The sequence below is a fragment of the Anser cygnoides genome, chromosome 13 (genome assembly GCF_040182565.1).
Source record: "Anser cygnoides isolate HZ-2024a breed goose chromosome 13, Taihu_goose_T2T_genome, whole genome shotgun sequence".
NCBI classification, from domain to species: Eukaryota; Metazoa; Chordata; class Aves; order Anseriformes; family Anatidae; genus Anser; species Anser cygnoides.
The window spans coordinates 13,667,974-13,687,589 of NC_089885.1; the positions used below are offsets into that span (position 1 = coordinate 13,667,974).

General features: G+C 44.0%; 1 protein-coding gene across 2 annotated transcripts in view; it reads right to left on the reverse strand.

The window, feature by feature from the left end:
• Positions 1-699: 699 nt before the first annotated feature.
• The window catches only part of GPC4 (glypican 4), a 69,841-nt gene continuing 50,924 nt past the window's right edge, over positions 700-19,616 (reverse strand). For both annotated transcript variants that reach the window (XM_048076718.2, XM_013183374.3), the window contains exons 4-9: positions 13,151-13,316; positions 6,640-6,770; positions 6,377-6,523; positions 5,819-5,955; positions 3,828-4,003; positions 700-3,477 (exon numbers count right to left, since the gene is read on the reverse strand). In XM_048076718.2, the coding sequence (XP_047932675.1) occupies positions 3,269-3,477; positions 3,828-4,003; positions 5,819-5,955; positions 6,377-6,523; positions 6,640-6,770; positions 13,151-13,316 (966 nt within the window). In that variant the 3' untranslated portion in view covers positions 700-3,268. The remainder of the gene's footprint in view (positions 3,478-3,827; positions 4,004-5,818; positions 5,956-6,376; positions 6,524-6,639; positions 6,771-13,150; positions 13,317-19,616) is intronic.

Here is a 19,616-nt window from a genome sequence, read left to right on the forward strand (position 1 = left end):
CTGCGGGATCACCCATTTTGCTGCCCAGAAGCCTCCCACAAGAATAACCACACCAGGAGGCAGTGCCGAGGCCAGAACAGCACCGGGGCGACTCCTCCTGCCGCTCCGGTCACCGGTCCCGACTTCGGGCCACACCATCCATCACAGGATGAAATGAGAGGCTGTTTGAATACAGGAGTGCCGTTGTTTGCTCTCTTTTTCTCCCTTCATTACTATCAGAAGTGTAAATAGGCAGGCTGGTCTGCTGGGGAAACCCATAGCGACCTGTATGTGCACATCACCCGAACGGCCGCTGCAGCGCAGGGCGCCGTGTGCTTCACTCAGAAGAGCAACAGAGTCACAGATCTGTTACAGCAGATCCTTTCACAGGCTGGATTTTTTTTATTCCACCTCTGGGAGACAGCACCTCAATGCCACCAAGAATACCACCTTCTCTGGTCAACTTTGTTTTTGAAGCTCATTAGCACTTGCATTAATTTTCATTATTAATTTATACGCGGGAATTTTTCCTTAAAGCATGACCATAATGGCAATGGTTATTTGGAAAAAAAACAAACACTGGAAGAAATGGAGCAGATGCCTTCTGACGAGCAAGCAGCCAGCAGCATGCCTCAGTCCCCACCCGTATGGTTTAGTTTACAAGCTCATGTCAGAGAGCCAATTTCACACACAAACACAAAATAAAAGCAGGAACACAACTTTTCATCATCCTACATTGATGTTTACTCTTGTTTCCTGTAGCCCCAGGTGACAAATCTGTCCTTGATATAGCGGAGGATTGTTGTGCTATTAACAACGTCAACTGAACAAGTTTAAAACTCAAGTCAGGTCTTCACATTGTTCAATTTTACCAAACTAATGAATAATAATTAGTAAGCAATTAGATGTAAAATGATAAATATAAATTCAGAAATGCTTTCCTTTAAGCACACACTGGGCAGAACGCTCAAAAGCAGGAGAATTTACAAGCAACTTTCTTACATATGAACATTTATGCCAAAAACTGAGATCTTGGAAAAGTCAGCCACTCTGAACACAGGGCTTTTGTTTCACCATTCTCTGAGCTCTGAAGAAGTTTAAATTTTTTTTTTTTTCTTCATTTAACTTTGCCGGCCTGCCAGCTGGGTATAAGCCAGAAGGGTTATCCAGTCAGACCTTACTGTGATATATTTACAATGGTAGTGCATCTAAGGTTTGTTTATTTCAGGATTAAAATTCAAATGGTTAGAACCATTTAAATAATTAAAGGGCAATCAGAAAATGCCATGAAACCAAACAAATCAGTAAAAGTCATGGAAACCATCAGCAATATTTAATTCAGAAATTCTCTTTGTTAAGGAACTTAGCTGAAAGAAAACAGCTGGATGTAGTTCAACCCTCTAAATTAAAAACAATCTAACAAGGTCTATAGGGATAACTCTTTCAGCTACATATTGGAGACCAGATTCACTTCTACCAAGTAAATGTAATAGCACTCAAAGCTAGAAAGGAAATTCCTCAGAACTGAGGTAGTTTCTAAGTATCAGCACATTTTCCAATTCCTCACAAGGCAACTTAGCTATTTACAATCCATTTTTTCCCACACATAAATTTATAACTTTTTCAATTTTATGCTTCCATGATTTATTTTCTAAAGAAAAATAATCTAGCCAGAATATCCCTACTCTACTAACATCATGTTTTAATAAATAACGGGCTACTTCTAGTAAAATTAAGCCTCCAGGATTGTTTATACCAGCCAAGAATATTCCATCTTTATAGCTTTGCAGAAATTTGGTGTGAAAATAAAGTTGAATATAACGCTGACCCTGAGCTAACAAGTAATTAATGCTTCAATATAAAAATAGAAAATTATCCTTACAACACAAGGGTGGAATACAGCAAACCCTCCCTCTCTCTGGATTGCTCTCCTGGCTGGATCCCAGCATCCAGCCAGACCTAAAGGCTACCTAAAGCAGGAGGAGACACATGCAGAATAATTTTTGAGTCTTTCTGAAGACTTCCCCCCCCAACTCTTTTAAAAATTATTTAATATCTTTTTCTTAAAAATATACTTTTCCTTTATTAATGAGTTGCTGTACCACGACACTGTTCCAACTGCAAAAGCATACGTAGAGAGAGATGGGCGTCTTGCATAGCTTCGAAAAGCTGCAGTCACTCTGTGCCCGGGGACTGGCTCCCAGGGGACCAAGAGCACCAAAAAGGAGGCGTCTTCGGCCCTGCCAGCTCCTGCCTGCAACAGTGCAACAGGGCACCCTGCCCAGCCTTCCCTTCTGCCCCTGGTCAGAGAGGAGACAAAACTTTTGCTAAAACAAAACCAACAGTTCTCCCTCCTTCACCCCCCGGCAAAGTATTCCTAAAAATAAAAAACAGAAAAAAATTAATCCAGCATTCATCTAACAAATTTGCAGACAAGACACGTGTTGGCATTTGGATCTGTGACACGACAAGTTGCTTCCAACCGAACAAGTTTAATGCCTTATTCCCACTGGAGATGCACTTCAGGAACTGACCTACGTGAGTTACAGCTAATCGCAAGGATCCTGGGGAACAAATGATAACTCTTCTTAGCATCTGCAAAACTGGAATTCTCTGTAGTCTCTTCCAACTTAACCAAACATCCTGTAAAGAAAGTACAGGCTGCTCCTGGCATTACCACCTTATGCAAATGGGGCACTTGGCACACTGACCAGTTCTGTCTTCATGTTGTTTCGCTGCATAATAAAGACAAATTACTTCCACTTTTTTCCAGATAAGGCAACTAACATTACGTGGATAAATGGGAAGTTAACTACATGAAACATGTTTTCTGCTCGTTTGGTAATTATTTTTTCCCCATAAGATAAACATGATAAATAAAACCTGCTTCTGTACAGATATTTCTCATTTCAGAAACACATACTTGTTACATGCCAAGAAAGGACCCTGGGTTTCTTCTTTTTGTAAGAAATGTGGTAAAATAAAAATAAAAAATAAAAAAGTGATAAAGACAAATGCAGAGCTAACTACAGGCTTGTATATACATTTCTGTTATCCACCTCTATCATGGACTCTTGGTGAACGGGACAGACTGGTAGGCCCCATTCCTGTTATTCCCAGAATAGCAAGGGAAAAAAATCAGTATCTTAAAACCAGTGGCAACATAGTAAAAACTGTACACTGTTGTCCATTAACTTAAAAAGCAAAGTCACTAGATGGTATAAAAGTGAAAGCAGGTGCCTTCTAACTTTGATAATAAAAGTCTTTTTTTTCCCCCTATGCTGCACAATTATCTCCATTGTCTTTGCATGGCCAAGAACAAAATGCTAAGGAACAAGGCTGCTTGTGATAAACCGCTACTGGTAGCGGCAGAAGTGTTCGCTTTTTTATCACTCTTGTTGGAGTTTCCAGTAACTTCGGTTGCATTGAACTCGAACTCCGGGGAGCACTGCTGGAACTCGCAGCCGCTGCCGCTCTCCTCCCCGCTGCTCTCCTCACCTGCAGGAAACACACACACACACACACACTGTAGCCCTCTGCCATCTGCAGCTCAACGCTTTGTTTGCAAAAGGCAGCAAGGAAAAGAAAAAAAAAAAACAAAAGCACAATATGCAGATGCCTCCGTGATGCTCCTGGTGTAAGGAGGCTTCCGACACCTCACAGCGGGCAGTATTTCAGCATTTACGAGACTCTGCGCACAGCCTGCCAGCCGTGCAATTTCTCACCCTCCTTACTAACTCACTTACAGATGCCCGAAGCTTAACTAGCTACCCCGTGTTAGCATGAACTCGAATTAAAAGGAGGAAGAAAAAAAAAATAAAGCAAAAGGCAAACAACAGCAAACGTACTGATGTCAATGAAGTCAACGTCGTTCCCACTGTATGCGTTCTTCAGCTTGTTGGTCATCACCCGCAGAGCCATGATTTGCCGGCGAATCACCATGTCCGGCTTGGTAATATCGACTTCCACCTCTGGGTTATTCACCTGACTTGCCAAGCCGTTTCCAGTCACCGCAAAGTCATATCTAAAAAGAAACCATTCCTGACGTTACTGGAGCTGCAGCTCAGCAGGGACCACACTGAGGGGTGAGAGCGTGGAAATTCAGTGATGCCAACCCCCCTTCTCTGCTCAGGTGATTTTCTGAGCCTAATGCTTTCTTCCCACATGCTAGCCCACATGGAGCACTTCTCTGGCTTCTTAGCATGAGAAATTAATCGGTGTTCTTATGTATCCTGTGCCCTTTACATGCCTGCCTTTTACTGGGGTGGGGGGTGGGGAATTTTCTCAGTTTGAAAAAAGAAGGAAGATGTAGGGTTTATAATGATAATGGCTTAACAGCAGCATAAATCAGCTTGCTGCAAGGCAACAGAGCAACACAAGCTATTGAGATGCCCTGATGTCCAGTTGGATGACACTTGTGGGAAAACAGCCTTTGGGGTCATAGCTATACCAGAGAAACCTACAGGAACTGTTGGAGGCAAGAGTCATTCTGGCTTTGCATAATGCACCTCAACAATAAAGCTGCGGTACTACGTACGGACTGCTCACCACATAGACATGAGATGCAGTTTCTCCAATAACTCCAGCAGGAAAAACATCTGTGATTTTGAAAATGAGATGACATAACCCAACTTGTTGGTAGACAACAGCCATCCTACTCTGCCTGAGGATGCGTGCGTGCTCAGGTCTGCACTGCGACACATCTGAACACAAGGACAATCTGCTGGTTTAAATGAGCTACTGAGCAACAAAACCCAACAGAATATATCTCCTGAAACAGGCATTTGTAGTGTCATCTTACAGAGTACGAAATGAAACCTTTTATCTTACAGACCAGATATAGGACACTGCTTTCTAATTCCAATTACCTGACTTGCAAGAAAAATCACTGTTTAACACAAGAAGAAAATATTATTTTTGCTTAATTACAGTACCAACATTAGTTCCTGCAGACAGGAGGGCAGACCTTAGGAGGGCAGACCCATTTCTTGTGACAGAGACCCAAACCATCAAGCTAGCTGAGCAATGCAGTTTCAGGCACCCAAGAAACAGTGCAAAATTTATGCAGTAATCCTGCACACCAGAAATATCAAAATATTAAGAGCAAAAACTGTAAATATGAAGAAAAACTGCTGGAAAACCCTGGACTTATATATACACACACACACAATGAACATCTTGGATTTTGCTTATTTCCTCAGTAAGCAAACAGGAAAAAAACCCTGCTATTTTCAAAATAAAAGTTAAACAGTTACATAAACCATATGACAGAAATCCTTTGGCTTATTCATGTGTTGGTAATTTCTTCCCTAAGAAAAAAAAAGTGGTTTTGTAACTATTTTTCCACAAAAAGTGTGCATGAAAACCACTGGTCCCATTGTGCCACTGTCCTCAGCAGCAGAGAAGCAGACTTTTCTCTGGCCTCCAACTCCTTTGCCCTTGCTCATCAAGAAACCCAGAAACACCTCCTGGTAACCATCACGCAAGAAGCACAAAGCGGGGGCACTGATGCAACAACACAACGTGAGCATCTCCAGTCTTTTAGCCAAGGCTTTGTACACCTCACCTCCCCAGACCTGCCAGTGGTCAGTAAGAGTCCTAAGTGCAAAGAGAGATGCCGCATCTGGCTATCTTTTAAAACAAACCACCACATAGAGCTCAGACAACCCTTTAGCTTTGCATTCAAGCTCTCTTGCCTACAAGACGACGAGCCAAGGGAGCAGCCAGGCTCAGGGGAGACGTGTGTGAGCCCTGGAAGAGCAGAGGCTCATGGTGTTGGGCCAGCATACGGGGACAAACTGAGGGGGAGCGTTCACCCAGCGCAGGGGTTTCTCCAAACCTGCTCTTGGCGCTCCCGTTCCAGCACTCGTTCTCGTTGACAGTGCCTACAGACATCTTTTCATCGTTGCAAATGTTGCCAGGGAGAGATGACCAAAATTTTTTGGCTTGCTTCAGCTTTTCTTTTACATCAGTAACCTATTAAAAAAAAAAAAAAGGCATAATCCAGAATACCAAACACTCATTAAAAGTGAAGCTGGAAAGGTATTTTTATCCTAACAGACGTGTACAGGCCAGATCTTTAGGCTGCATGTAAAGTTGCGTCGTTTTGATGGTTGATTTACTTTTTAATACAAAATTAAACACCACTCTTCAAACACATATTACTCATAAGCAAAGCCTTTAAACAGGCACTTTCTTACACACAAGCATTGAGGTAATTTACATCCAGAGCCATGGACAGATTACACCCCTCAGAGAGTTTAAGGCAGCCAAGGAATATTTAAGAAAGAAAAAGAGAAAACCACTAACCAACAACTATAAATTACAAGTGGAAAAAGCACACCACGCTACATGGGGGAGTAGCACCTGCACAGTACCGGCCAGACAGGGCACTCACCAGCCTGTCCAAGCTCGTGCCAGCGGCTGTAGTTGGCCGCTCCTCCGGGTTGTATGGTCTAAAGCGAGCGCTGAAACCACTTTCAGAGACAGAGCGAGCGGTTCGACCTTGCGCAAGTGTTTTTGGCTGGCCACATCCCTGGAAAACCTATGCAAGAGAAGGAGACAGTTTTACAAAATGGGAGTTCACGAGAGACCTCCTCTTCAGAGCCCAGAGGGAAATACACTGGACAAATAAAGCCAGTGTCCCCACTGCCCATTTACCTTCTGAGACACCTGCATGCTGTTCTCCTGCATGTTCATGATTGCATCTGAAATTTTCACATCAATGGGATCCATGACTGACTCGATATTAAAAGGCCCCTCCAGCCTCTCTGCTACCAGCAGCATCGAATCTAACACAAAGAGAGAAATGAAGGCTTTTAATGGAGCTGCTTCAAGGATAACACATCAAGCACACGGGGATGCACAGACCCTCTGCTCCAAAACGTGCATCTCAAGCATGCTCCTGAGCAGAACAACATCCCCTCCCCATCACTCGTAAAAGGCAGCGTGGTGTTGCATTTGAAACTCCACACAAGCCGATGTGAACAAGTGACTAGTTTGCTCTGCACGAAGACATCGAGGCAAGACGCGGCCATGACCAGCCCAGCAGGGCTGGCCAACGAGAACCGCGCAGGTGCCACAGCAGCGCCCAGATGTTAACCACCACAGCATCACTTCTGACTGGCGCACGTCTGCAGGAAACATTGCGCTGCATTCCCAGGACCTATAACTTCACCGGACTGGCTGGCACTTACTGGGCTGCCAGCACTCGGCCACGGGCTCATACACATCAAAAGCGGCGCTAAGTGAGGGAGAGCCTTTGCAGTCTGCCAAAATGTAGTCTGTAATCAGCTACTCCCACGAAAACTAGCATTACTAAAACCCTCCTCTCCATGCTTATTTATTAAAGGTTTCCCTGTGTCACTTGTTTTTAAAGACTGCTTTCAGAGCTGAAAGAGAGAGAGCCACCGGCTTCGTCATGCCAGTCCTGACCATCAGACACTGACACAGAAGGGTCCAAGAGCACCACCGCTGCGGCCTCTCCCTTACAGGGAGCTACAGACATGGCTGCATGGAGGCAGCCAAGACATGGGACTGTATGGTCTGGCATTACATGGACACAAGGGAGACTGCAGGAGACCAGGACAAATGCTGTGCACTAATGATACACGTGGCACGTGTTCTATGCAAGGGGAGATGGAAAAGTCCCTCAGCCAACACGGGCTCAGTCCTCCCGTGCTGACACGCACGTACTCTTCAAATACATCATTAAACACGGCAGCTACTGTACTTCCATCACTTCCTCTGGGAAATTATCATTGGCATTAAAGATTTCACCCTGCACTGCATTTAATTTAAGCCTTCTCTGAGCCTCCCCTAAACAGCACCTGCATGCCCGTGCCTTGTGCTGGGCAGTCACCTATTCTTGCCCATCACAACCTTTACTTAACATCAGTTTCCACTGCAGTCCCTCAATTCCTGAAGCACTCTGTTTTCTGCTCTCCTCTCGTATGTCACTTTGTGCTGCTGCACCACAAACTTGTAACTCTGCAGTTGCATTTTTATTTTTTTTTTTTTAATTTTCCTAGCCTGTGTGATGCAGAGGTGAGCAAAAAAGCCCCAAGGAAGCCCTCTCCTGAGGAGTGGCTCCCCACTCCCAAGGATACACCCGTTCCCTTCTATTAAGGAAGAAATGAGTATTTTTACATTCAGTCCATTGATTTCTCTTGAAAAGTGTTTCTTGTGACGTTCATTCTCCTAAGCGCAGAAGGTACTTTCAACAAGCAGAAAATTTCTGTGGGCTTCAGTTACCAATTAGTCCTATAGAGATACTCCAAGTACTAAAACATTTACTAATAGCTCTGCCTGCATGTACAATTCCTTTCAAGCTACACTTAAAAAAAATTAAAATATGCAATTTAGCTACTTGCATATTTAAAAAATAATCAAAATAAATCCCAAAAATTCAACACAAAAAACACCACACAAGTTGCAGAAGCATTCCGAGCCTGGAAATCCACTCCATAAAGACAACTCCGTTTTAAATATTTGCTGGGCATTAATTAAGGACTGATCAAGGGATCAAGACACCCTAAAAATTCCTTTGGAGGAGCTGCAGCATCAGTGAAGACCAGTGGTGCCATCCAAGGGATGCTTAGGGATGAAACCCACAAGGAGCTCAAGCCCCAGGAAACACCCTCGCCCCTCAGATGCACACAGCCAGCATTAATGACAGAGCTGCTGCAGGGCATGGCTGGAATTTAGCCGTCAGTGACTACAAACAGGTCTGAAATAAATGCATTTTTTTAAAGAAGGTAATAACAAATGAAACAAAGAGTCTTAGACTGTATTGTGGTGGGCTCCAATAAAGTGATGCTTCAAATCTCTGAGTAATGACTACTAGCATGAATATACCATTGTGCCGGAGGAGAGAAAAATGCTTTTGATGTGCTACCAAATGGAGACTTTTGTAAACAAGTGGAGCACAACTTAAATGTGTTCATCATTGTCAAAGCTTTTGGGGTTTTTCACGCACATAAAGAACATCCCATCGCAGTTTGGAGGAAGCCGCTCATTTCAAATAAAAATATTATGAATAGACAGATAATAAAACACACAAAAATGCATAGTTTTAAAAAAAGAAAATCATTCCATTTTGTAACTACTTAATTCTCTGAGTGGCCAGGAAAGGCCGCAGATCAATAAAGTGTTTGTGAAAGACTGAAAGGAAACATAAACCCCAATTCTTCTGGCTGTTTGGCGTCTTTGTAAACTTTGAGCCGGGCAGGCCATACACAAGACCATGGGAATGTAGAGCGAATTGGGCCCTTTGTTACCGATGGTGCCATGGCGTTACATGTATCACAGCAAAGGAATGCAGCCACTGCTTTGACTGCTGATATAGAAAATGCATTCGGCCTCCAGCAGAGCTGCCAAAGCTGGCTATAAAAGATAAGGAAAGTAATAATTGCCCTTGGAGAATATATTCAACTGTAGCTCTTCAGGAGCAGTGATAGATACTGACAAGAAGCACTAAATGAAATAAACTTTTATTAAAAAGGGGGGGGGAGGAATAGGGGACTCTACCCAGCCCACAGTCTTGATTTGGGGGTGATCCTGCAAACTTTTACCTCCCACCAGGAGCTGGCTGGTGTCCTCACCAGCAGTCATAGTGAGCAGTAGATTCCCTCTGGCAGCCACATTTGACATTAATAAGGTTGGCTGGGATTCAAGATAACATTAGCACTTGAGAGGGGAGGCAAGTTGCACTAAAACCATAAACTAAGCTTAGGTGTAACTTGTCTCCCAGAAAGATTTTCCTCCCCGCTCCCCCTCCCCAGCTCTGGTTCAAAATAACCGGCACTTACAAGCCACGGCAAGGTGGCTCTGCAAGTTTGATCTACTTCACAAAAAAAGTCTGGCAGAGTTAAAAGCATATGCTGGTCATTTATTACAAACAGAGAGCATGACAAAGACCGTCTCTCCTCACTGTGCTGGGGAGACAGAAGTGGATTTGGAGAGGGGAAAAAACAACAACAAAAAAAACCCACACCGCACCATATAGCATCATCCCTTAAAGACCCTTTTCCTCCTGCATACATTTGTCCTTGCTACTGGCATTGAGACAATCCTTGGCGACAAAGCACCTCGCACTCATGAAGGAAAGCAATTCTTTTGCATTGTGCCACCAATAATCAGAAACCCACATCTTCAGCCTCACTGTCTGACTTGAAGAACAAAAGGCAGTTTTCAGTCTTAACCCCAAGATCTGATTTAAAAGGGGAGGGAAGGAGGGGGAAGACCTTGACCATTCATTAACAACAATCATTTTTTTTTTAAAAGGAAAAAATTCTTTGCACACAAAGTAGTACTCCAGATATGTATATGGGGAGCCTGAATTCTACATCTTTGAGCAGAGTAAACCTTTGTGGAAAAAAAAAAAATCATGAAAAGGCACTGGAGATTAACATTGTTAATTCAGGAAAGCCTTTACATACACCCCCCACCCCAAAGCTTGTCTGAAACAAAGTATACCCCTGCCTAATTGGTGTACAATTGTGTCGAGAATGGATGGCAAAATAATTTAAAGATAGTTAAACTAGAAAACAAGAGTACAACTCAGTCATTGTTTCATACGTTGCAACCTTAAATGGTACTTTGCAAAAGTAAGGCAGGAGGAAGTCTTTGTCTTGAAGAGCCTACAAACTCAGCATCTCAGTTTGGAAAAGCTTTACACAAGTGACTTACATAGAGAGCCACTAACTTTGGGGGTGCTATTCTTCTATTAAACATTGTCCATCTGGGCATAGCCAGGCAATGAAGACAGAGATAAATAAAGGTTACTGAAAAGAAAGGAAAGACAATAAAAAAACAAACACTAAGCTATACTATAGTCAGAAATAATCTTACAAATTCATGTGTTTTTTTTAAACAGAAACATGTACACATAAACATTCAGATGCATATTTTATACACACATACACATAAATTCACACATACTTCCAGCATCTATTGCAAGTTCCCCTCTTTAACTATCTTTAAATTATTTCACTCGGTTCAAAATCTATTTTTGGCACACAAATTATCATAGCTTAGTATTTACGCCCACAGTGCAAACCAGGATTAAGCACAAGCACATGCAAGTGAGTTGGTTTTTTTTTTTGTTTGCTTTTAAACTTAAAAACACGCAAAGGACATTTGTCACATATGTGTGTCCCCCCCCCCCAAAACACCAGATCTGTTTAATTTAGTTTGCCTCAAGTGTCAAATTGAGATGGAAAACAAAATCTGCAACATAACCAGCACCTGTTCAGTTATTAAATTGACTGAAGAAAGCACAGCTTAAGTTTTTGGTATCTGTGCTCCACCGCAAGTGCAAATAGTGCCAGTAAATGTAACAAAGCGTAATACTGTACTTAAGTAATGAGTGGGCAAGAAGCCCTTAGGGAGGAAGCACTGCAAGAAGAAAGCTTTGCTTCCAACCTGGAAATGCACTTATTTATTTTGTCTTGTTTAATAATCTTAATTATTGTATGTAGTCCCTGATCAGTCTGGTGTGACAGGGCTTGCTGGCTTCCCCCAAGTTTCGTTTTTAGTTGCATACCACCTACAGCAATTAGCTGCTTGTGCTTTTGTCTGTTTTCTGGCATTATGCCCTTCTCTTTCATGGGATTCCTCTTTTCTACTTGGACTAGATGTTTGCAAGTCTCCTGGCTTTGAGCTATTTCAGCAACAATTGTAGCTGAAATACTTAATATTCTCATGAGAAAGAGGGCTGGCAGGAATGGGGGGGCAGGGGGTAGGAATGACAGCCTCCCAGAGAATGACTTGGAAACCCAATTTAGTGTCACATTTAACTCCCTATATGGAACACACAGGCAAAAAAACACCTTCTGAAATAATACCTTTCATACATCCAGTTGGCACAAGCAATTAAATGAAAAGCCTGTACACAAAACACAAGTTCTACAATTTAAATCTAGCCTGAGACACCAATTATCAGCAATTTCCCTTTTTTATCTCACAGTTTAATGAAAGGGAAATTTTTTCTAACAGCTTTTTTTGTTTTTTAATTTTTTTTCCCTCCAAGAGCACGATTGGAAGAGTACCACAGCCTTGTCAGTAGCTGCAGAAACTTCACATGTACACTTCATCACACATTAAAACTGTAGTGAAGTGACTGTTCCCAAAAGATGCTTTCACCGATAAATCAAAGCTCCTTGAAAAGGAGCACAAATGAAAACATTTAACATTATCTTGCCTATGCCCCAAAAACGTGATGTGTCACAAATTCTGCAGTCTTGACCCAATGTAGCATTTAATATTTCAGTCTACTCATATATTAGACTAGTCAGTCTACTGCATATATCAAATAATAATATTTATAAGCATGGAAGAGAAATAAACAGGAGGAAGACGATAGCAAAAGTATTTGCAAAGAACCACATACAGCCTATTAACAAAGATGGTAGCTTATCACCAAACGAACTGTTTAGAAACAGATTTAGACACATTACATTTAAATTTTTAACATAAAATACAGGTCTACAGCCAAAGCTCACAATGGCTGATGGAGCCTCCCAGACCGCGTAGCAAGAAAAATGGCTTTAGGAAGAACAGATGTATGGTAGCAACAACGTACGAGGAGTCGTATGGAGAAAAAACATCTTGCACCTACACTAGAGAGAAACCAGTGAAAGGATGGGAAGGCTGCACAATGGGAGTCCTTGGAAGCAGAGGAGAAAGACCAAGTCAGCAAGAGAGGAGAGCAGATCCAAGGGCAGAATGGACCAACCATCCAGCCAGCATGGCTTTAAAGGCAGCAAGTCTCTGCACCAAAACGGGACACTGTTTCCCTATTTCTAACTGACGTTTGGTCTTTATTTACCTCAGCCTTCACATTTTTGGACACTGTAATGAATCAAGACAGAGGAGATACATCACAGCTGGGCTTGCTCCAGCAGTAAGAGACACTCCAGGCCTACAAGCACATGGCAGCTCCATCTGCCTGGTTTCCTGCAATGGAGGTCACTGGTGCAATGAAAGTCTCGCGTATTTAGAAATTAATGTGAACTACAAAAGCTTTGTTCTACATAGAGATGTGGAAGAAAGTGATAACCTATCAAACACCTAAAAATCTGCTGTAGCACACATGGCTGCTCCTAAAAGCCATTCAGATGGTGGAAACAATATCAAGGTATCCTTACATGCAGTTTTAATGGGACCTTACCCATAAAGGTATTCCACTCGGTGTCCAAATCCCCTTGGTTGGCCAAGCAGCCTCTCATGACATTAAAACAGTAATTGTAACAGGGCTTCACCGACACCAGACCTCGGCAGTGCGGGCAGTACATCATTTTCAGCAGTGCTCTTGTACCCTGTGGTGTGGGGTTCACCTTTAAAAGAGAAAAAGGAGAAGGGAGAAGAAAATTAGCCCTCAGTCACTAAAGCAAAGAAAACAAAACAAAAACAAAACAAAACAAAAAAAAACATTTACCGGGTGGGGGTGGGGGGGGGGGGCTAGTGGGAATGGAGCTGTGCAAAGGAGGTGTAATCAGGCCTGATCCACAGGTACATAGTCCCAGAGATCTAGGTTGTGGATGAGGATTTTGGCTTACTTCCTTGGGCACACCTGCCACTCAAGGATCACAGCCAGTCCTCCCCTCTGCAGAATGTAATCTGCACCGTCATGCACCCACAGAGATGCTGAGGGACCTCTGCCTGGGCTGCAAAGACAGGCACCCCAAGGGGGACATGCAGGGTTTGAGCTTAGTGAAGGTGATCAAGCCAAAAAGTAAACTGCAAGGCTGCATTACCCGTGCCCTGCTTCAAACACACACTGAAGATGACGACTCTGGACTTTTCTCAAGAAAAAGTGGCAGAAATGTGATGCTTGCTGATATTCCCCCCACAAAACCCATGAAGAGCAGCCCAGGAAGGCAGCTGCTCTCCTCGGCTCTTCCCTGACAATCACCCAGCAGGGCTCTCTCGCAGACAGACCGTCTCCTTTATCTGACATTCAAACCCTGCAACACAACATTTACATGACAGACACCCAGCTTCATTTATACTCAGCACCCACCGCGCTAAATAGCACGGCTCTTTCCCCACGGAGGCAGCCACGACTGATGGAGGTGGCAGCCTCTTGGCACAGAGTGCCGAAAGACAAGCTTGGAGGACCCTGAAAGCCAACATACCTGCGATTTTGCACTGTGGCCCACGCAGGCGGAGCTATCTGCGGCAGGCAAGTCACCTCTGAACCCTCAACAGGGCTGTTTTCAGAGGTGACTCATGGTCATTCGCGTTTGATTCACTCTCTGGCCCAGCCTCAAAATATTCATTGAAACAAATTCCACACAGTTGGCCTGAGGAGCATTAGTGCTAGCACCACACATTGGTACCGACCATGTGGTGGGTCCATCTGAGGCACCAGCCTCCCCCAGGAGCCAGTCTGAGGGTCGATTAAACGTATGTGAAAATGGAAAATTAGGACAGGACCAGAGGAGGTATGCTGACAAAATATAAACAGTCTCTAGAGTTTTAAGCAATGTACTTGCTACTTCTTTTAAGGCGTTTACAGAGTGCTCTAAATAGGTTACGATCCAAGACCATGCCAAGGGGAGGAGACACACACACACAAGGAAGAGAAGAGGTCATTCGGTACAAGTGGAACATCTCTGCCGGCTGCATGGGAACAGGTTTTGTGGCAGAGAGGATGAGAAGGCTGAGAAGAGGCAAACTGAGGAAGCCCCCGTACCGCACATAACGGCCTTGCTATTGAGAAGCCCATCACAGCACGAGGACTATAGAGAAAGCACAACTGCTCACTGCCTATTCTGGTACAAAATTGTTTGGCAGCACTTGGAACTAGTAAGCAACAGATTTAAAAACAAAGAAAACCCGTCACATAATCAGTTCTTTGCACAAGATTAAATAGAGGGCTGCAACTCTGTCACGGATCTCCAGTGCTGAAAGCTTTCATCGACTCCAGGGAACGGTGGAAAAAGCTCAAGCAATAGTTTTTACTAGCATGCACACACACCCCCAACACCCCCCACACTCAGGACTATGAATATCTGTGGAAGAAAGATCCACACAGAACTACCACATTCAGAAGCACCACATCCATCTCCACTGGTCTGAACAGCAGTTTTCAAAAGGTGGGAGAACATCCTCAGGAAGTGACCCCATCACCTGCTGTGTGCTCGTGCTTTTCCCCAGGCACCACCGCTGGCTCCAGACAAATCTCCAACTCCTGACATCCCTGGGAACAGGCTAGCTTTGCCAATAATAGCAGCAGAGTTTTAAAAACCTCTTTTCTTACAAAGAGAGATTGGGGATAGAAATCTGTTATCTTTCTGCTAACTTCAGGAAGACCACAGTTTCTCTTCAACACGCAAGGAAACTGAGCAGAAAGGACAATTTTCTGTGGTTTAGAGAGCTTGGAGCTGGATTTTGGCTGGCCAGCAGTATTCAGACATCATCTGTACCCCGCTTATCTGCGGCTCCAGGGTTCAGCTACAACCGCTCAGGCATTCAGGGCAACTGAGCTCGCTGCTGTCAACAAGAGCCACTTTAATTTTTAGAAAGGAAACGAGATGCCTTCATACACACTCCAAACAGAGGGCCTGCAACAGCTCTGAGACATGAGTTCCCAAGAAATAGCTCCCTGCAAACGAGGCAGACAGGGAAGATGCCGTCAGAAACCACCACGTGTCTGGCCAAGACAAAATCCTTCGCCGTCATGCTGCACCGAGCACACAGGACAAAGAACGGTTGTCCCTTGTCCTGCCGGCTGAGCCGAGCCTCTCGGGGACTTCACAAAACCAAGAATTCATAGCACTGTGGCAGGAGCACACGTGGTCTCAAGCCCTCACAAAAGCCCCCATGATAGGCGAATCCTGCCTACAAGAGGAGCCGTCTGCAGAGCCATGAGGCCAATCGAACATATCCTCGCAGAGCAAACCAAACAAATGCTGCTTTCTGTGAAGACATCGTGTAGAAAAGCAGGCGAGACGGAGCCCATTTTAGCAGGGCAAAAGGAGGTGGAGCGCTCGGTGCGGAAAGCTGCTTGCGGTGGCGGGGGAATCCGATTTGGAGGCTTCAGAGCACGCCTGTTTGGGAGGCACAGCAGGAGCAGGAGCCCCGGCAGAAAACTCCCCATTGGGGCAGCATGGCTTTAAAGCAGAGCTAGTTCAAGTGCTGGGAAGAGCTCATGCAACAGAAAACAGCTAAATCAGATGATTTATAGTAGGAAAACTGAAAACAGACAAATGTAAAGGTATCATCTGCCAGCCAGATGGTTCAGTCCTTGCACAACAAAAAAAAGTTGGGGGGGGGACTGGGGGGGGAACTAAACATTATCTCATACCCAGAGACAGAACTTTGGAGGAACCCCCACATTGTCATTTTTTTCTGACAAAAAACCCTTCTCATGTCACCCCACAGTAGGCGCCAGGACCTCCACACTTACTGGAGGCTCGTCAGCAGATCCCAGCTTGTCCCACCACTGCTTGCTCTCGCAAAAATGCTCTGCATCCTCCCTGAGAAGAAAATTAGCAAGAGGTTCATAGGACCAGCCAGGTGCTAGAGCAGTGTAAAGTGGGCCAGGGGGCTCCATTAACACTACGATAGAAAGCTGAAGTTTTATGAAAGAGGTTGCATGGTAGAATGTTACGAAAAATCACCAGCCAGGCTGTGACCCAGGAGGCGCCTTCCCATCTTAGGTTCCCCATCCGCGCCGAGCGGCTGCAACCTCACAGCATCTGCCCCGCTTTGATATTTCATCGGGTTGATCTTTATGAATCCCAGCAGATGCATGGGAAACCGAAGCCGCTTTCCCACGTTCCACGGCAGACGAACCGCGCCACGAAGACACCGGCCGCTCACTCAGATTAGACACCGCACGCTTCCTTTGAACAAAGACCCCGCATGATTTCAAAAACAAACAGGGTTTTGCTCCCTTCCCTATACAGGTTTCTAACTCTACACAAAACTGAGCAGATGCCAAAAACTGATCATGCCAAATGACAGGACACCAGTTCCTTCAAACCTCAGCCTGCAGCAGCTGCCTAGAGGAGCCATAGCTCTTCATGGACACAACCCACAGGTAAGCTCCTGTTTTGCAATACAACTGCAGGTGAAGAGGAAGACAAAGTGGGAATTCACCAGTCCGGGTTTGTCATTTTATGGCTTCAGAGAAGCAACCAGAAGGCACAAATAGAGATCGCCTGTAAGAGAGTGTTTCGGGAAAGATTACGAGTAATTACACCTCGTTACAACTGTGATAAATGCTTAACTGCTGCGTTTCGCTGCAATGAGAACCTTACCCCTGGCAATGGGCCCACGCCCAGTCCAGACCAATTCTAGATCTGTCAGAGGGATGTGCCATATGTTGCACTGGCAATTCTTCACAAGCTTTTAATGTTCACTCTGCCATGCCAGGTGCAAGCTCTTAAAACACCATTGTATGTAACAGTAAACCCAGATATGCTTTGTTCTGGGGTTGTGTTTATCTTGGAAAGCAACTCAAGTTCATTCAAACTCTACTCTAGAATGACCCTCAAAACCAAATAATCTCCTTTCTAATAAAGCTGAGTCCCAAAGAAAGCTTTATTTGCTGAAGAGGATTTACTCCAGTAGATTTGAACCCAGGTAGTACATTGTAGTGCACATACCCTGTAAAAGCTTATAATAGAAGTAAATGCACTCCAAACCCTTCCTTTTATCTTGTGAAATTTATTTCCTTTCTGTGCCGTTCCATGCCACTGCAGCAATCCATCACCCTGTGGTTTCATCATGTAAATTACAATTTGTCCATGTCTGTACGCTTTGTCAAACGTGAAGATTAAAAGCTGTTAACAGATGTGTTTTGGCACCAATCTTCACATTCATATCGGACTTGCTCTTTAAAAATTAAAGATTTTCACACAAAACACAAAAACTAAGCAGAAAGCAAACAAGTATGGGATTTCTGTGTTTAACTCAAACGTTTCATATCATATTTGTTGAGTACCCCCAACTTACATTTACAGGTGAAGATGCAATCGTGGTCCTGTAAAAATTATGTGCTCTCAGTGTAACAAAATCTGTTTTTTTTGTTGTTGTTGTTTTGTGGATACATTGCCATTTTCACCACATTTTAAAATCTCACATAAAGGAAATGGTTTGCCCTGTGTCCTTAGACTTTTCCTAGTAGTTAGCAAGTGCATCTGGAGGCATGCTTCTGGTACAAGCTTCACCTTTGAAGCGTTCACCTATCAAGTGTAATGCCTTGTTAACACCCTACATAAAGCCACTAAAGCTCAAGAAAACTGATCCATGCAAGCAGCTAAGGTTCAGGAGACTTAAGCAGTTTCTTTTCCCCCTGCTTCCTAAGGTAAGGAAGGGCTGAGGAAGGGCGATAGAAGTCCAGCTGTGGATGGTCCTGCAGGGTGCTGCAGCCAGACTGGCAACTCCCTCCAGCTGCCAGACAGCCAGAGCCACATTTTATCCTCTCACTCTACCCTGAAGTTAACATTAAGAATGTTAATAACAACATTTAAAATCCTGTCAACTTTAATAACTATTTATAATAATACTGATAATTCAGGCTCTTATTTTCCAAGCTTGCACAGTAATAGCGTTGCCATGCCAGCAGCACAGCCACCAGAAAACAAAATCCCACAATTTGAAAATAGATGCAGTGAAATTACTTTTGATTTATATTGTGTTTTCTTTAAAAAACAATGAATTAGAGCAATACTAAATAAATAAGATTGAAAGAGTGATTTCTCAGTGACACAAAGATGATATCAGGACAAAAAAAAAAAACAAAACAACACAGCAAAACAAACAAAAGCCTCCAAAACCAAATAAAGGACTCTTGGATGCTCCAGGTGAGCAGCCAATTGTAAGACAAGCAAAGAGTCATCAATTTTGGGGATCAACATAGCCTTACTTGTATAATTTTTTCCTCTACTCTGCCTTCTACAAGAGCATCATCTTGGCACATGCCAGTCAAACATTCAGCTCCCCGTGAAGCAGATCACTGGCATCTCTTGGTTTGCTTCCCCACCCCAAATATTCCTACGAAAGTGTTTTGGAATTAACAACGTATTTCAGCATTTAACTGAATCTTCTGGCCTTGTGTTAGCACATGAATAATTTAGAAAGCATCTCATACAGCCACAGATTTGGGCCTCCAAGGTCTTGCACAAGAGAGCACATTTAACAGCAATATTTGGTAACTGCACAGCTCTGTGCCTTGTCAGTATTCGCTACCCGTGGTGACGTTTTCTGCAGCTTTATCTGTCTGGTTATAGTCACCTCTGTGCGAGGAAAAGTTCAAGAGTGCATTTACGCTTGATTCACTACTTACAGTTTGCTTGTCCCCCCCCAAAGCGGATGCAGATGTCACTCTACCAGGGAGGAACAGCAGAACTCCTGAGAACCAAAACACCTGACCTGCTTGGTTTTAATATTAATGTCTCAATAGGAGAGCACTGTGTGCTCGTCTCGGGAGATGCCATGAAGGATCTGTATTCTTTAGCTGTTGCCCTCCATGAGACATAGCGTTACACCATCCTGTGTGCTGCCACCGCGCTACCCCTGCTGCAGGTCTCTGAAGTCAACCCGGGGCTTTCCTGAGGGCGTTCGCGTGGCAGAAGCAAGTGCAGGAGATGCGGGGCTGCCTGCATCCTGCCCGGGTGCCGGCA